The sequence below is a fragment of the Suillus discolor genome, assembly GCF_016758755.1.
Source record: "Suillus discolor strain FC423 chromosome Unknown F5147scaffold_27, whole genome shotgun sequence".
NCBI lineage: Eukaryota > Fungi > Basidiomycota > Agaricomycetes > Boletales > Suillaceae > Suillus > Suillus discolor.
The window spans coordinates 398,655-412,908 of NW_024541274.1; the positions used below are offsets into that span (position 1 = coordinate 398,655).

The 14,254-nt window shown below is 48.0% G+C and overlaps 4 protein-coding genes across 4 annotated transcripts; 2 read left to right on the forward strand and 2 right to left on the reverse strand.

The window, feature by feature from the left end:
- Positions 1–2,720: 2,720 nt before the first annotated feature.
- On the reverse strand, positions 2,721–4,357 carry F5147DRAFT_695191 (ketopantoate reductase PanE/ApbA-domain-containing protein). Its single transcript, XM_041437360.1, has 7 exons — positions 4,233–4,357; positions 4,044–4,118; positions 3,929–3,991; positions 3,583–3,878; positions 3,189–3,522; positions 2,929–3,140; positions 2,721–2,878 (listed from the first exon to the last, which is right to left on the reverse strand). The coding sequence occupies exons 1-7, from the start codon at positions 4,291–4,293 to the stop codon at positions 2,801–2,803; spliced, it is 1,119 nt and encodes a 372-aa protein (XP_041292932.1). The 5' UTR covers positions 4,294–4,357; the 3' UTR covers positions 2,721–2,800.
- A 40-nt stretch (positions 4,358–4,397) lies between these two features.
- Positions 4,398–6,184, reverse strand: F5147DRAFT_695199 (uncharacterized protein). Its single transcript, XM_041437361.1, has 9 exons — positions 5,899–6,184; positions 5,835–5,841; positions 5,726–5,785; positions 5,488–5,671; positions 5,413–5,436; positions 5,308–5,361; positions 5,225–5,249; positions 4,840–5,159; positions 4,398–4,794 (listed from the first exon to the last, which is right to left on the reverse strand). Exons 1-9 carry the CDS (start codon positions 5,960–5,962, stop codon positions 4,585–4,587), a joined length of 948 nt encoding a protein of 315 aa, XP_041292933.1. The 5' UTR covers positions 5,963–6,184; the 3' UTR covers positions 4,398–4,584.
- Positions 6,185–7,617: 1,433 nt separating this feature from the next.
- Positions 7,618–11,350, forward strand: F5147DRAFT_695203 (Piwi domain-containing protein). Its single transcript, XM_041437362.1, has 9 exons — positions 7,618–7,818; positions 7,939–8,059; positions 8,109–8,603; positions 8,652–9,118; positions 9,168–10,103; positions 10,155–10,240; positions 10,289–10,396; positions 10,449–10,689; positions 10,743–11,350. The coding sequence occupies exons 1-9, from the start codon at positions 7,743–7,745 to the stop codon at positions 11,084–11,086; spliced, it is 2,874 nt and encodes a 957-aa protein (XP_041292934.1). The 5' UTR covers positions 7,618–7,742; the 3' UTR covers positions 11,087–11,350.
- A 784-nt stretch (positions 11,351–12,134) lies between these two features.
- Positions 12,135–14,065, forward strand: F5147DRAFT_773686 (uncharacterized protein; the record flags this gene model as incomplete). Its single annotated transcript, XM_041441496.1, has 4 exons — positions 12,135–12,188; positions 12,241–12,331; positions 13,443–13,522; positions 13,577–14,065. 4 exons carry the CDS (start codon positions 12,135–12,137, stop codon positions 14,063–14,065), a joined length of 714 nt encoding a protein of 237 aa, XP_041292935.1.
- Positions 14,066–14,254: the final 189 nt, after the last annotated feature.

The window sequence follows — 14,254 nt, forward strand, 5'->3', positions numbered from 1 at the left end:
TGTGGTCAGGTCCGCACTCATCGAAACGTCAAAGTTGGACATGATCTTTATTAACCGTTCAGCTGATCACACAAGCCGACTTCCTGCGTCGGCGTTAACAGAAGGAGCATAGCTAGAATCACACTAAGTAGTGCACTTGCGCCAGAACCCTCATATCCGTGATTCATGCAATGTCAGTCTCTTTTAATACCAAGTCTGCCCAGGATATTGCGATGGAAACCATGACATCATACAGCTTTGTAAGTCTTCTGTTGGTCTTCATTCTGGTCATAACTCCAAAAGCACCTTATATGCGTCGGGATGTTTTTTTTGACCGTATGCCGTATCAGTACCCTTGCACGAAGTTAGTCTTTCGAAGGTGTGCATATCAACAGCACTAGAAGCATATCCACGTGCTCGAAATTTTCTTGATCCGTGTTTTATGTAGTTATCAGATTGCTGTAATCGGGCGGCCCGCAGGTCGATGATGTACGATTGATTACTCGTACTATCTGATTCTCTTATCTTGTATAGAAGATGAGTCACATCAGATTATTATTTTTATATGCTGAATGGCACGTTGTTCGAGTCCTACATTTGACTATTCCCACCTGACTATACAGGCTCGAGCATTGGTAACGACTTAGGTGGCTAAAAATAACGCCATCTGATGGATGAGATCATTTACATAAGGGTTCTATGATGGAAAATGATCAAACACTCGCCCCACTGTGCACGTGAGCGTGCCACAAGGTGCCAAGGACGTGCTAGCTTTAGCTGGACTTTGTGACCCGAACCTACGATGTCGGAAATGACCCTAATACGATCACAGTGCATGGTGCACATATCATAGGTGCAGTTCACTTATGCATCGCTAATACTACTTGGGGGCAACTGCTCAATCGAAGGTCGACCCAGGTCGACCCCAGACTCCAAACCAGTCGATGAACGATAACCGATTTTCAGCTGTGAACCTTTATGTAATCCTGAAGTCGGAATTCTGTTGGAAGAACTATGTGTGGTAACGGGGTGCAACCCTAACCCTGGTCCGAATATCTGTTTACTTCATTATTGTTCAGTTCATGACTCGAGCCTGCAGGACGGACATGGAGGTATCATAAAGAGGCTGTCCAACAAGGTCCTCGAATTTATAGGAAGCTGATAGAATGCACAATTTGAGGATGGAGACTCAAAAACTTGGAAATTTAGTGTTCAAACGAAGATCATAACCTTGGGCTGATGCGAGGCGGGGGCAGGACAAGTGGCATACGAGCATACTGGATGTGACTTGTGTGACACTTAGAACTCGGGATCACAGTAATGATCTGGGTTTTCAGATATGCTGTCAGGACGTCAGGAGCTCGAGGCAGGTCTTCATATCTGTCATCCCTGCGTCATCGTTCATAACGGCCGAGGTGTCAGTTGGATATCGTCGCGGGGTTCAAATTTGACGTTTAGAACATTGCAAGAGGGCCGGACCGGCATACTCCTTTCTAGATATCAGTCTGGAACGAGGTGCGTTGTGCGGACTTGCAAAACACTGACGTTTGACGGCGGGACCGTCGGCACTAGGACTTTAGCTTTTCAATGTCAATAAGCGATGCTCACTCGTGGAGTTTGAAAGGCTCGTTTGGTCTACCCTCCCTTCTGGATATCACTTTGGAACTGACATGCGGACTTGGAAAACGCTGACGTTTGACGGCGGAACGTCGGACGGTACGAGGACTTTAGAACCTAGATTTCGATTTAGAACAATCAAAATCCTGCGGAAACATGAGTACCTTGCGCCCAGGTTCCGTATTCTGATTGCAGTGAAGCATTATTAATATTGTTCTCTAGAGTTCAAAATAAACTCAATGTCGAACGGGATTCATCTAAGATCGCATGGGGAGAGAAGAAGATAATCAGCAATGCGGTGCTGATAACAGGTTGACCGCGGACAATGTTGTAAACCGTGAGTTGGCATACGCTAGCATTATATTTGACATGTATGCAATAGATTAAACAAGCACGATACGTACAAGTACGGTGGTGTCCGTCAGCTAGGCCCAAAGGGCAACAAAGTTGACCACCAGTGAATGTTTGAACGTGGAACGTACGTTGGCCCATGACAGATACGGTGTTTGTGCCCTTATCGTAACTGAAACAAAAAATGTCACACTCCGAATGTACGGACATAATGGCCTGACATCTTACTCGCTCTTATGCAAAGCTATATTTGCGACAGTTCTGATGTTCCTAGGGTTCAGCACCGAATAGACTTTGGTATGATACCTCCATTCAGGCGATTCTAGTGTCGAATCGCGTAATCACCGCTCAGTGTGATTTCCCGGTCACCTGCATCGAAGAGACAACATATGGGGCAAGGCTATGGAAAAAATGGTTTTTCTCCCGTGAGCATGGGGGAGTGCTCGAATCATCTAAATGAGCATGCCGATTTCACGGTATCTGTCAGTTTTAGCAATCCTTGCGGATTCAGGAATCTGACGCACCTCAATAACGATTTTGTTTGGTCATTTTATTTATAACAAATCAATCGGACACGCGTTATTGAGTTGCCATTTGATTTACCATTTTATTTTGCACTTGGCATACTGTATTGAGTTCGGGCGAGAGAGCTGCTGAAATGCACCAGCTGAGACCAGCTGACGCGCGACAAACGGGAGTTGCGGTACCTGTAAGATGAAAATAAGTCTGGAATGTAAATGTGACACACGTATGGCGATCCCAAGGCTCCCCAACGTGGCACACAAACCGATGGTCAAGCCGTCGAAATATACTATTGAAATGAATGAAATTCTAAATCAAAGGGTCGCTGTGCCTAGAGTTTGGGCTGTCTAAATCCACCAAGAGTCTGGTTTTGGATGATAGCTAGCAAAGCATATAATGTTTCAATACGCTGCAAGGCAGGTATCAGCTATGATAGTAGCGACGGCGATCATTGCTTACTGGCACATCTACCCCCGCTTCCTTGGCCATTCTGACCACCTCCCCAAGAATGACCTCCACCTCGATAGGCAGCCCATTCTGGGCATCAAGGAGCATGCTCGGGAGAGTTGTATGGGCAGGGTCTTTGTGTAGCTCTACAGTACGCAATAGAGTAGTGTCAACGAGGGAAGAAGGTAGACCATCTTCGGTATCTGGGTAGCCCAATGCATGCCCTAAGAAAAAGGTAAGACATGCGGAGAGGTCACACAGTTCAAAATCACCAAGAGTAAGCATCTCCTGCACAATCGCACGTAGGACAGGGATGATATCGGGTGCTGTCTGAGGTGCCACGTAAGGACTATACGATTGGCCCTCTTTAGGTGGAGGTCGAAACATTGCTGTAGGAGAAGACCCGGTGAGGGTCGAGAAGGAGGAGAATGCAACATTCCAAATCGTCTTGTGGAATTTCTTGCGCTGAATCTCTGTTGCAATGATCACCTCTGAACCTCCTGTTTCGAACATGGTTCCAAGGTCTGTCAAAATGGCACCTTCTTCAGGAGAGTTAGTAGTTGTTAGGTGGTCTCCATGTCTGTACATTCCAATGGTAATACGATCCTGTCCGCATACGTCAGAAATCCGGAAGGGTCACTCAACGTATGAACTATCTTTGCTCACAAAGTCGCCGTGATCTACCACATTCTTTTCCACCAAATTTGTTGTAATCCATACAACACTGCTGATGATCTTCGGTTCACCTTGATCGAGGGCCTTGACGCTATGATACAAGTCTCGCTCCACTCCAAGTCCATTTTGGAGCAAGACATAAGTAGGCTGAGGGTACTTTTCACTATACGGACTAGAAAGTAGTGGTTCTAGGATCCGAGATGTCTTGATCACTTCTGGAATCGCCTTGGTTGTCAGGATTACATGGGAATACGGCCTATCAGCAGCTTCTGCCACTGACGATACCACTGTGATGCACGGTGATGGACATCGCGGGTAATGCATTGGTCTTGCTTACGACGGTAGGGCTTCCAGCTCTCGTGAACACCATACTTTTTGCTCCTGATGTGTATGCCCTTGGCTAGAGTCGATCGGATCAGCTTCGAAGTCGATGAGACGACATGATAGTTCACCATTGACAACGTCATAGTTACTTCGGGCAACAGCAGTCACTCGCGCAAGCTTGCTGCTTTGAAGGATGTAGGCATCTGAGAGTGAGATCAGTGCCAGCACTATTGCTGTATCGTACGACTCGGACAGGAAATATACAAATCGATGGTTGGGAGGAATGAAGACTAAGCTTCAAGTTGCTCGTGACTTACAGATCGTTCCAACTGCACCCAGGCCAACAAGCAGGACGTCTTTTGTACCGGTGGCAAGCATCTCACAAGTAATGAGTCTAATGATAGTTGCATGTTGCAGAATACCCGTGAAGTCTCGATCTCACGGGCCGTAACGGCAAAGCAATGCGGCCGCCAGCGCTATAGTATGATCCGACAAAGTCTCCAAGTCTGAGAAACCAAATAAACTACAATTATTGTCCATGTGAGTTATCAATACTATTTTTTCTACTGTTTATCATCTGCTTGGGGCGACACCCGATGTAGACGATCCACACATTATACTACGGCAGTCTGTTATATCGTAGATGACAAGGGTATCCATTTGTTGTTGCTACGCTTCACGGTAGAATGACTGCATACTCCCAGTCTTCCGAGTAGCAAACGGTGACATAGGAGCCATAGGGTAGGTACAGGTATCTTCGGTGACATCGATCTGGACTGGTGCAAAGGTCACTGTAGGACTTGACGATTTGTCGAAATGTGTGCCTATCTTAGTCAGGCCAAGGCCGAGACGGGTGATGATAAGAAGAGGCGTCGTGGTCTAGGAAAATGTGAGACGAGAAAAAGATAAGCATAAGGTACCTACAGCAATTTGAACAGCAACATTGAATCCCATGAAACCAGATGGGCTGCCAGCTACATCCAAAACGAACATGACAAAAGTGCAGCTAGCTATAAGTGCACCGGACTCGATGACGGTAAACATGGCAGCCGTGTAGACATTGCGGCCAATTAAATGGGATGCTTCTCGTCCCGCAAGCCAAAGACGATACGCGATTCCAAATGTGACACCGGTGTTGAGGAAAAGACTCAGTGACCAACTAGCTTTGCCGAAAGCTTGGACATTGTGTGAGAAGAGGTGCTCGTTAGGCTGAGCTATCAGAAATACGGCAATGATAGCACAAGCTACGCCGAGGCGATAGATAATCTTAACACTTGATTTGAGAGCGAAGTAAACCTAGTGAGCCTACCAATATGTGCAACTTCCAAAATCAACTAGCAATAGAGACATTCATAAGAGAGATGTGACAAGTGGGATGGAAAGATATCTTACCGAAGGAATGACAAGCTTCCAGTTGTGGTTCCAAACAACGTAAAGCCTCCAGATCTGTTATTGTGCATGTTACTTCAATATACATGCGGGCCGAATATCACTTACTAGCAGCAAATCTTGAGCGAGCACCTAAAAGAAGGAACGATGAGGAGTGATTGAGGCCAGAAAAATGGTGCGCACATTGCAGACAAATAATCCCAAATTCGTCAGCATAAGTGTTGTTGATGAGACGAAGTATATGCTGCTTCCATTAGGGACGGCTATTATGGAAGGGGTCGTAAGTCCTTGCAAGGACAGAAGAAGAGAGATGATGCTGTGTGCTGTTGAAACTAAGATGTGGAAAATACACGACGTAACAAGGACCCTGATCAAGAGCTAAGCACCGGTAAGTGATTGGTGGTTGTCTTGAATCACGAACCTATGTGACTTTCTGTTTCGATTCGCCAAGATATATATACATGCACCAAAAAGCACGCAGCTTGTCGATGGAAATGAGTATAAAACTTTCCCCGAATATATAAACCCACTTGATTCCTACGAATGAGAGGTTAGGACCCAACGTCTACGCTCGTTTCTCGGAGAAACACATACCGTAAACCACACTTTCAAACCATATTGAGATTATAAACAAACGGTCCAAATTATGAGGATCCATTTTCTATCGTCATAGCCAGAAGGGGGATGTCCGATGAACGAACCTCAGCATCTTATAACTTGTTGACGTGCCTTGGCAGCCTTGTCATGTCTTGAGGTAGATTGCTACTGTCTCAGGAATATTGACATGATTAGTACGGGTAGCTGACAAAACAATGGGAAGGTTAATATGCATGGACCTTTGCACCAACTTTTCTGTTAGTCACTGGTTGTGTTTCGGAACGACCCTCGAATGTTGTCTTTGTTGTTATCGATGCTGTTTAATTTATGACCGTGTGCTCGCCATAATCACACAACCCTGACTTGGCTTTTGGGTCTTGGGCAAGTAAAAGTTGTGGGGGTCAAACAATACTCAGGGTATAATGCCGCACGAACGATGGTTTCGCTGTATGTAGAATATCATAATGCAACTGCCGATTATGATTACCCGCACAAGAGCTGAGACAATGGAGGCAAACTACCTTCAAAGTCAAGACCAATTCCAGTACTCGCACTGGCAAACGCGACGAAGAAGTGTACCACCAGACAGATATGAAGGGCAGACACGAAGATTGACCATAGAGAGCAAATACACGATTCCAAGCATGAGAACCAAACTTGCTGCCTTAGGCAGCCTTACTCTGGCTTGAGCCTCTCTTCACAGGCAAAGCCTGTCCTACTGGACCGCCGGCCTCGCTCTCATGAACGAAGACGAAGAAGAGGTGCACCACCAGATAGAAAAGTAGAATTCCAAGCAAGGGATAAAAACTTGCTGCAGGCGGCCTTACTCAGAGTAAGTTACTTTGGCCTGCCCCGTTCTTCGTAGATGGTGTCAGATGCATGTCTTGCCTGTCTATGGCCTTGGTAAATAGGTTTGTGAAGAGGTCCTTGGCAGCCCCGGTTACTGACATCAGCCTCATGGACCTCAGTCCCATCTGGTACACTCGAGAGCCGGTCGGAATAGTCTGGTTCGCGGTTCAGGGTATGTACTGGTTTGTGGTTCAGGGTATGGTCTGGTTCGTGGTTCAGGGTACGGTTCGGTTTATGGTTCAGGGTACAGCCTGAATCAGCAAGGAAGTCATTATACGGTCGGCGCAGAGCCGCGATAACCACTCCATACAGCATCTCAATGTAGTCCGAGATGGCGCAGAGGCGATACAGAAGGCGACAGAGATTTGATAAAAGGGAGATGCTGAGCAAACAAAACCTCGTCAGGTGCAGCACCCAACTCAGAGTGTAAACGACAGAAGGAATTTGGCAGTTGAGACAAAGACTGGAGGAAGTCGGCGAGCCGCCTCCATGACGACAGATGCAGGCAAATCAGAAAGGGTTGTGGAATTGGATGGTCTTCGGGAAAGAAAAACCACGCAGAATCATCACTGACCACAGCGACATACAGAGCGCTAATATCGACCATCTGAGAAAATCGATGGTAAACGAGATTATGGTAATAGTACAGGGTATGCATGAACCACTAGGAGGAGAATCGGGATGGGGCGTTGATGAGGAGAACAACGAGGGACTTTGAGAAGTCGAGGAAGCGAAGACACGGAGACATCAATGTTCGGGAAGTAATCGGATCAATCCATATGCAGAAAAAAGTGGAGTGGAGAGAAGGGTGATCGCAGAGCCTTGGCAGAGCCCTCCACCAACGTGGGAGATTTAATTTATTAAGTGTTAATTAAGGCCTGTAAGCTCACGTGATATGAGGGAGTACAAAAACCCTCCTTTTTGGCGCTTGCTGTACTGAACCTTCGCCTTGTAACGTTGTACATATACATAGCAGTAAACGTACTTTAAACATGGCCTACAGAGGCGATCGTGGACGGGGTGGCTTCGACAGAGGGAGAGGGGGACGAGGAAGCCCTATTCCCGGCGACCGGGGACGGGGTGGCTTTGACAGAGGGAGAGGGGGACGAGGAAGCCCTATTCCCAGCGACCGGGGACGGGGTGGTTTTGACGGAGGGAGAGGGGGACGAGGAAGCCCTATTCCCAGCGACAGGGGACGGGACTCACCCTCTGGCTTTCGTGGCGGTGGCGGCAGAGGCGGTGACCGTGGTGGCCGAGGGTTCGACAGAGGCCGGGGAAGGGGCTTTGGTGCTCCAAGAGAACAAGGCGGGTAAGTGCTACATTTGGAACAATACCACGCTCAAACAAAAACTCTGCAGAGTATTTCTCGAGAACCAACCAGCTACCGTCGACGCTCGAGTAGCTGATGACTCCGACAAGGCGCTCGTTGCTAGTTTACGAAACACTCAGCTCAGGAATGACCCTGATAGTATGCCCTTGCGCCCAGACTTTGGCACTGTTGGGGTGCCAATCAAACTTCGCACCAATTTCTTCCCTGTGCGCGTTCCCAAGGGACCGCTTTATGAGTATGACATCGCTATCACGCCTGCGGCTGGAACAGCTACTCGTCGTGTCAAGCGTCGCATATTTCAGCTCGCAGAGCAGACTACTACGTGGCAACAGTCTGGGATGCGTGCCACTGTCGCACACGATAGCAGTGCAAAGCTCATATCGGCTCGTGTTCTAGCACAGCCTCTTACGATCAAAGTCCCATATTATGACGATGACCAAACTGGGCCTCCGGCACAGGGTGGCAAAGAATACACTCTCACAATCAAATTCATTCAGGAAATCAACACACAGGATCTCATGAGGTGAGTAGGTCATGTGTTTCGAAAATCTCTCTTATGTATATCTTGCAGTTACTTGAATGGAGATAACCAGTATCGAAACTACAACACCCTTCCTGTCATTTCCGCGTTGAATCTCATTCTTGCCGCGCATCCATTGCGCAGCGGCATCAAAGTCGGTCAAGACCGCTACTTCTTCCGCTCTGCTGCTGTTCCAGCAAATCTCGGCGGCGGTTTAGAAGCATGGAAGGGCTTCTACTCTTCCGTGCGCCCAGCTCATCATCAGCTGATGGTGAACGTCAATGTCTGCACCACAGCGTTCTATACCCCTGGAAATCTTGCGGTGCAGATGATGGCTTTCCAAAACTCCAGTTTCGGCGCACGAATGGAAGCGTTCTGTAAAGGCGTCAGGGTCAAAGCTACCCATCTTGGTTATCGAAAGACTGTCAAGTGTCTTGCCCGCCAGAACGCACGCCAGTACACCTTCCCGTGCGACGAACTTGGAGGATCCGTCTCAGTAGAGCAGTACTTCTCGCGTAGTGAGTGTCATGCTCTCTCCTCCAAATGCTGACGTTGTATTGTTCATAGAATATAAGATTAAGCTGAAGCACCCTGACCTACCTCTTGTCGATGTCGGGGGGCAGAAGAAAAACTACCTGCCAGCCGAAGTTTGCGAAATCCTTCCTGACCAGCCTTTCCGCGGCAAGCTTACAGACGATCACACTGCAGCTATGATAACAGTCGCGTGCCAACCACCCAACGTCAATGGCAACGCTATCATGAACGGTCTCAGAGAGCTCGGGTTTGTAAACCCAGGTCCCACACTTGGCGCGTTTGGTGTATCCATCGGGCCCAACATGGCAGTTGTCCCCGGCCGGATCCTCCCGAGACCTGGACTCAAGTATGCCAACAACGTGTCGCCCGCAGTTGATGACAGAGCTTCGTGGAATTTGCGGAATATTCGTTTTGCTGTGGGCGCGCGCCTGGAGAAGTGGGCTGTCCTGCTCATTGGCGATCGTGGTAGAGACGAGTTTCAGGGACCTCAAGATCCTGCCCTCCGTACCGTTATCAGCGGGTTCATGGCCATGTGCAAGAATAGCGGGATCTTTGTGTCAAATGAGCAACCTCCGGTTGTAGCGGCAAACCTCCCGCCCCAAGATAGAAGTGACCCGCTTAGGAAGAGCGCCATCACAAATATTCGTGAGAGTCTGATGAAGTTGCATCCAAAGCCTTCCTTGGTACTCGTGATGCTATCAAACGGCGACAAGAACATTTACGAAGGACTGAAACACTTATGCGACGTGTACCTCGATGTCGCCACTGTGTGTGTACACGTGGGCAAGATTAGGAAGGAGAAGGGGCAGCCACAATATTTTGCAAACGTGGCCTTGAAGGTAAATATGAAGATGGGCGGCGTCAACCATAAACTCGACGAAAACTCGGGTCGGTGGCTCTCCAGCGAGCCAACGATGGTAGTCGGAATGGATGTGACCCACCCTGGTCCTGGAAGTGCAAGAGGAACACGTGAGTACTACATTTGCATGGTTCGAATGGGTACTTATTCCTTCGACAAAGCCTCCATTGCTGCAGTAGTTGCGAGCGTGGACAATCATTTCGCTCAATACCCTGCAAGTCTCGAAATCCAGGAGTCGCGGAAAGAGGTACGATCTTCAGGGCAGTTCCTTTCTTGCCAATAACGACCTACCTAGATGATTACCAACCTCAAGGAGATGATGATGGCGAGGCTTCAACTTTTCCGGCAACGTAGCAAGGTATTGCCTAAACGCGTACTGGTTTATCGCGATGGAGTTTCTGAGGTGTGATTTTTCTGCTGCGAAGCTGGGTGCATATCGCTCATGCTAAATTCAGGGGCAATTCAATATCGTCCGGATGGAAGAGCTTCCGGAGATAGTAAAAGCCTTCCATACCTTCGATCAACCAAAGAAGCCTTATCGCCCCCAACTAACTATTGTGATTTGTGGCAAGAGGCATCATACCAGATTCTATCCCACAGAACGGAAGGATGCTGCAAATGACGGCAATCCAAAGCCTGGAACAGTAGTTGATCGTGGGGTCACGGCAGTATATGACTTCGACTTCTTCCTTCAAGGTGAATTTTGTTCCTTGAAGCAGCGTTTGTTCAGTTAATTACACTCCCTACAGCCCATGGCGGTTTGCAGGGTACGACGAAGCCGACCCATTACTACGTCGTCCATGATGAAATTGGCTTCGGGTCAGACAGTCTTCAGGGCCTTACGAATGCCCTGAGCTACATGTTCGCGCGCGCTACTAAGGCCGTGAGCCTCGTATCCCCCGCATATTATGCTGATGTAGCGTGCGAACGTGGGCGATGTTATTTGAGGAAGCTCCTCCAGGGTCAAAGTGGGGATGGTATAACGGCCAGCGGTAGCGCCAGTACCAATGAACAAGATGTTATGCGGGAAGCACAGGCACTCTGGCGTAACGGTGTCTCCAAGAACTTGAAGGACACCATGTTTTACTTGTGATCATGCGCATCTACTTTCTTTTTGACTACTGATTATCATGCTCTCAATCGTTAATAGCTATTACTCACAGGTTTTGTCTTGTCTTGCGTTGTTGAATTGCTTGGTTTCTTAGATGACTTCCAGCTACGTTTGCTGTAGTTTCTTGTTTGGATATGTAAACTGGATATACGAACCGTGTTTTGTTGCACAACCTAGGCCTTATGAGCTGTTCAGAGCAAAAGTTCGAGCACCTCCGAGCACCGCCGACGTTGGGTAGGCGTTATTGGACAATACTGTCAATATACCACTTCGAGTTCCATTCGAACTTCTAAATTTAGAATGTGTTATGTATGCATTTGATCAAGTTGCAATTGCGGTCATTTTTCAAAAGCCGAGATTTTTCGGGGAGAACACATACAATTTAGTACTTACCAACAAGGAAACCGTGACGAGAAGGCAACGCCGTGTGCGCGCAGTGCGCATGTTCGATTCCATGATAATCAACGAAGATATTACGAAAGTATAGGGCTTGCGTGCATGTCTAGCCACCTCTTCGATCGGATCATGCGTGATAAGGTACCCTTTTGGTAGCACCCAGATCCATATTCTGCTTGGTATCACTGTTAGACGATCAGGACGATTGGGCCGCGGGCTTACCTGGCGGTAAACTGCACTTTGTTTCATGAACACTCCAATCACCAACATCGGATGGAAGTGCGTTCCAGGAACGGATGTGAGAGGCGTGAGCCAAAATGCACACCTTCGCCCCAAATCTTGTTGTTTGGATTAATATCGTGAGGTCACCCTAACATATTTTCCCGTCATGGACCCATGCCCGTGTTATATAGGAATGTGACCGGTTTTAGAATGGCTCCATAGGTGGCACCAACACTGTCCAAGTACGCCGATGCCGGGCCACTTTGGTGGGTGGGTGGCGACCTTCAATGAGCCAACGCCACCTCCCTTGGCATATAAAAGGGCCTTGAAATTTCAAGTGAAGTCATTAAATCAGACGCAAGCAAGCCACTCACAATTTTCAACGTCCTTCATCTTTAATCATTACACATCCATGTATGCACTTGATACAACCGCATTAATGACAGATGCTCGCTACCAGAGCACCGTAAGGATTCTGACTTGTCGTCCTGTGGCGTGATGCTGACACATTATTGCAGGTTGTTCCTGTCGCAGCAAAGAGAACCATGAAGTGTTCTACTTGTGGTTCTTATGATCCCCCAGCAGTACATGTGTGCCCAGGTCCAACTGGTCCATCTGCGAAATAAGCGAACAGAGCTCGTGCCGAGAGATGGTGGAAGACGCTGCTGAGGAATCGATACTTGTACCCACGTGTTGATCTGTACGCGTACCCTTGCTACAAAGCACAGGCATCCAAAGCATCCATACTTCCTGTATATCATTTGTATACGCTGTGTTAGTATGGGGAGGTTTTACGAAATCACCGGAGCAAAACCCGGAAACGAGTTCACCACTGCCAATTAGATATCCTGCTCTTTGCTCCCTCGTACTCCATGTTAGCAATTCGGTGAATTTATCAATACGTAAAGCGATCGTGCAATCGAAGCGGATCGGACGAGAATTGAGTCCGTTGGTATGATTCTAGGTGTCCGGTAAATTTTTCGCTCCAGTGACGTCAATAGAAAGGATGACAATAAAAGTCCAGAGGAAACGGGAAATATTGATGAAGTGTTAATTGATATTGATGCATGCCAGGACCTGCGGCATCATCGACGAACTCACATGTCCACCGGTGCTAATATAGACTGATGCATAAAAAACCTTCTTCCCCACCAAAAGGTAGGTCAAAGGCTTGAAGTCGTGTGTCGAAGGAGTGCTCAGGGCAGAAATTATCTGGATCAAGGAACATGGTGTGCATGATACCCCTGATGACATATCTTCCGTGAGCATCGATGGTGTCTCTGAAAGGGAAAAAAAAATCAAAACTAAGTTAAGTTAGTGAAACCCGTCGAGGTATGAGTAGGCCGCGGTTCTCATTCGTGCATCGGCTCGAATGTGGCGCACATGCCCTGGTATTTGTCCTCCTGTGTGAGAGCCCGAGTATGTGGCGTTCCTGGTACAGCTCCCGGTCATCGCAGGGTCTCGTTTACGAGCGAGCGTGTTGGTGTACGGAAGGCTTTTTTCGGGGTATTATCAGGCCCGACGACATTATCTAGCTCGGCCTGTGCCTTCCTCATGACATGAGGAAAGTGGAGCATTGCAACTATCGCGGACAACATCAAGTCAGTATAGCTTTATCGGGTATGGAGACACGCACGGAAGGTGCTCGATGTCTCTATAGTTTATTAACAAGTGACAGGCTGATCTAGTAGCCTCGAAAAGCTGACCATTTCAATTCCAGCACCAAACGAAGACGACACCGCAAAGGCAATCTCCACTTCGCCCATCCCATTCTTGGACATTTCCTCGATCTTTTGCCTTGTGAGACAATCTTGGATGGTTTGCTACGCGTGCTTTGACATATCTTACTAGTAGGAGAGGTATGTATGCATTCCGCTTCTGGCGAGCTTCAGGCTCAGTACGGAACCACTGAAGTTTACGCCAACTCCTCTTCCAGATTCGTACAGGGCACGTCCCGCTAAACAAGCATCTATTCCGAATATCAAAATCCCAAACGGCTCGATGCCTGCAATGCAACTCACACGACGAATCAGTCAAACACTTTCTCCTAGAATGCCCGAAGTACTCCCGTCAAAGAGCAGCACTACGCGCAGAAGTGGGCCCACGCGCGAACCAGCTCCAACAACTCTTCGACGACGTAAACAACATCAGACCACTGTTACGCTACATCGCACGAACAAGGAGGTTAGAGTAGGCGTTTGGGGACGTCACGCCCCCACTGCCACCCAAAAACAAAGAATAGAACGAACCCACCAAGCGCAGAGCAGCCTTGACACCCAAACCAACCCATTCTCGCCTTCAGACGGCGACTCCGTCCTCGCCCCGCCAGGACTAATAACATAGTCTCTTCGTCACCCACATAGATCAAACATTAGAGTAAATACTGACATAAGGCCTCGCCCCAACAGACAATAACCAAGGATTTTTTTTTCTAAAAAAAGTCTACGCTATAAGCACATCAGTAGTGGAGGCTGGTGGTCATGTTACCGCTCACAGGCGAGTGAAGGAGCCAGGGCCACGATACTTCCATCG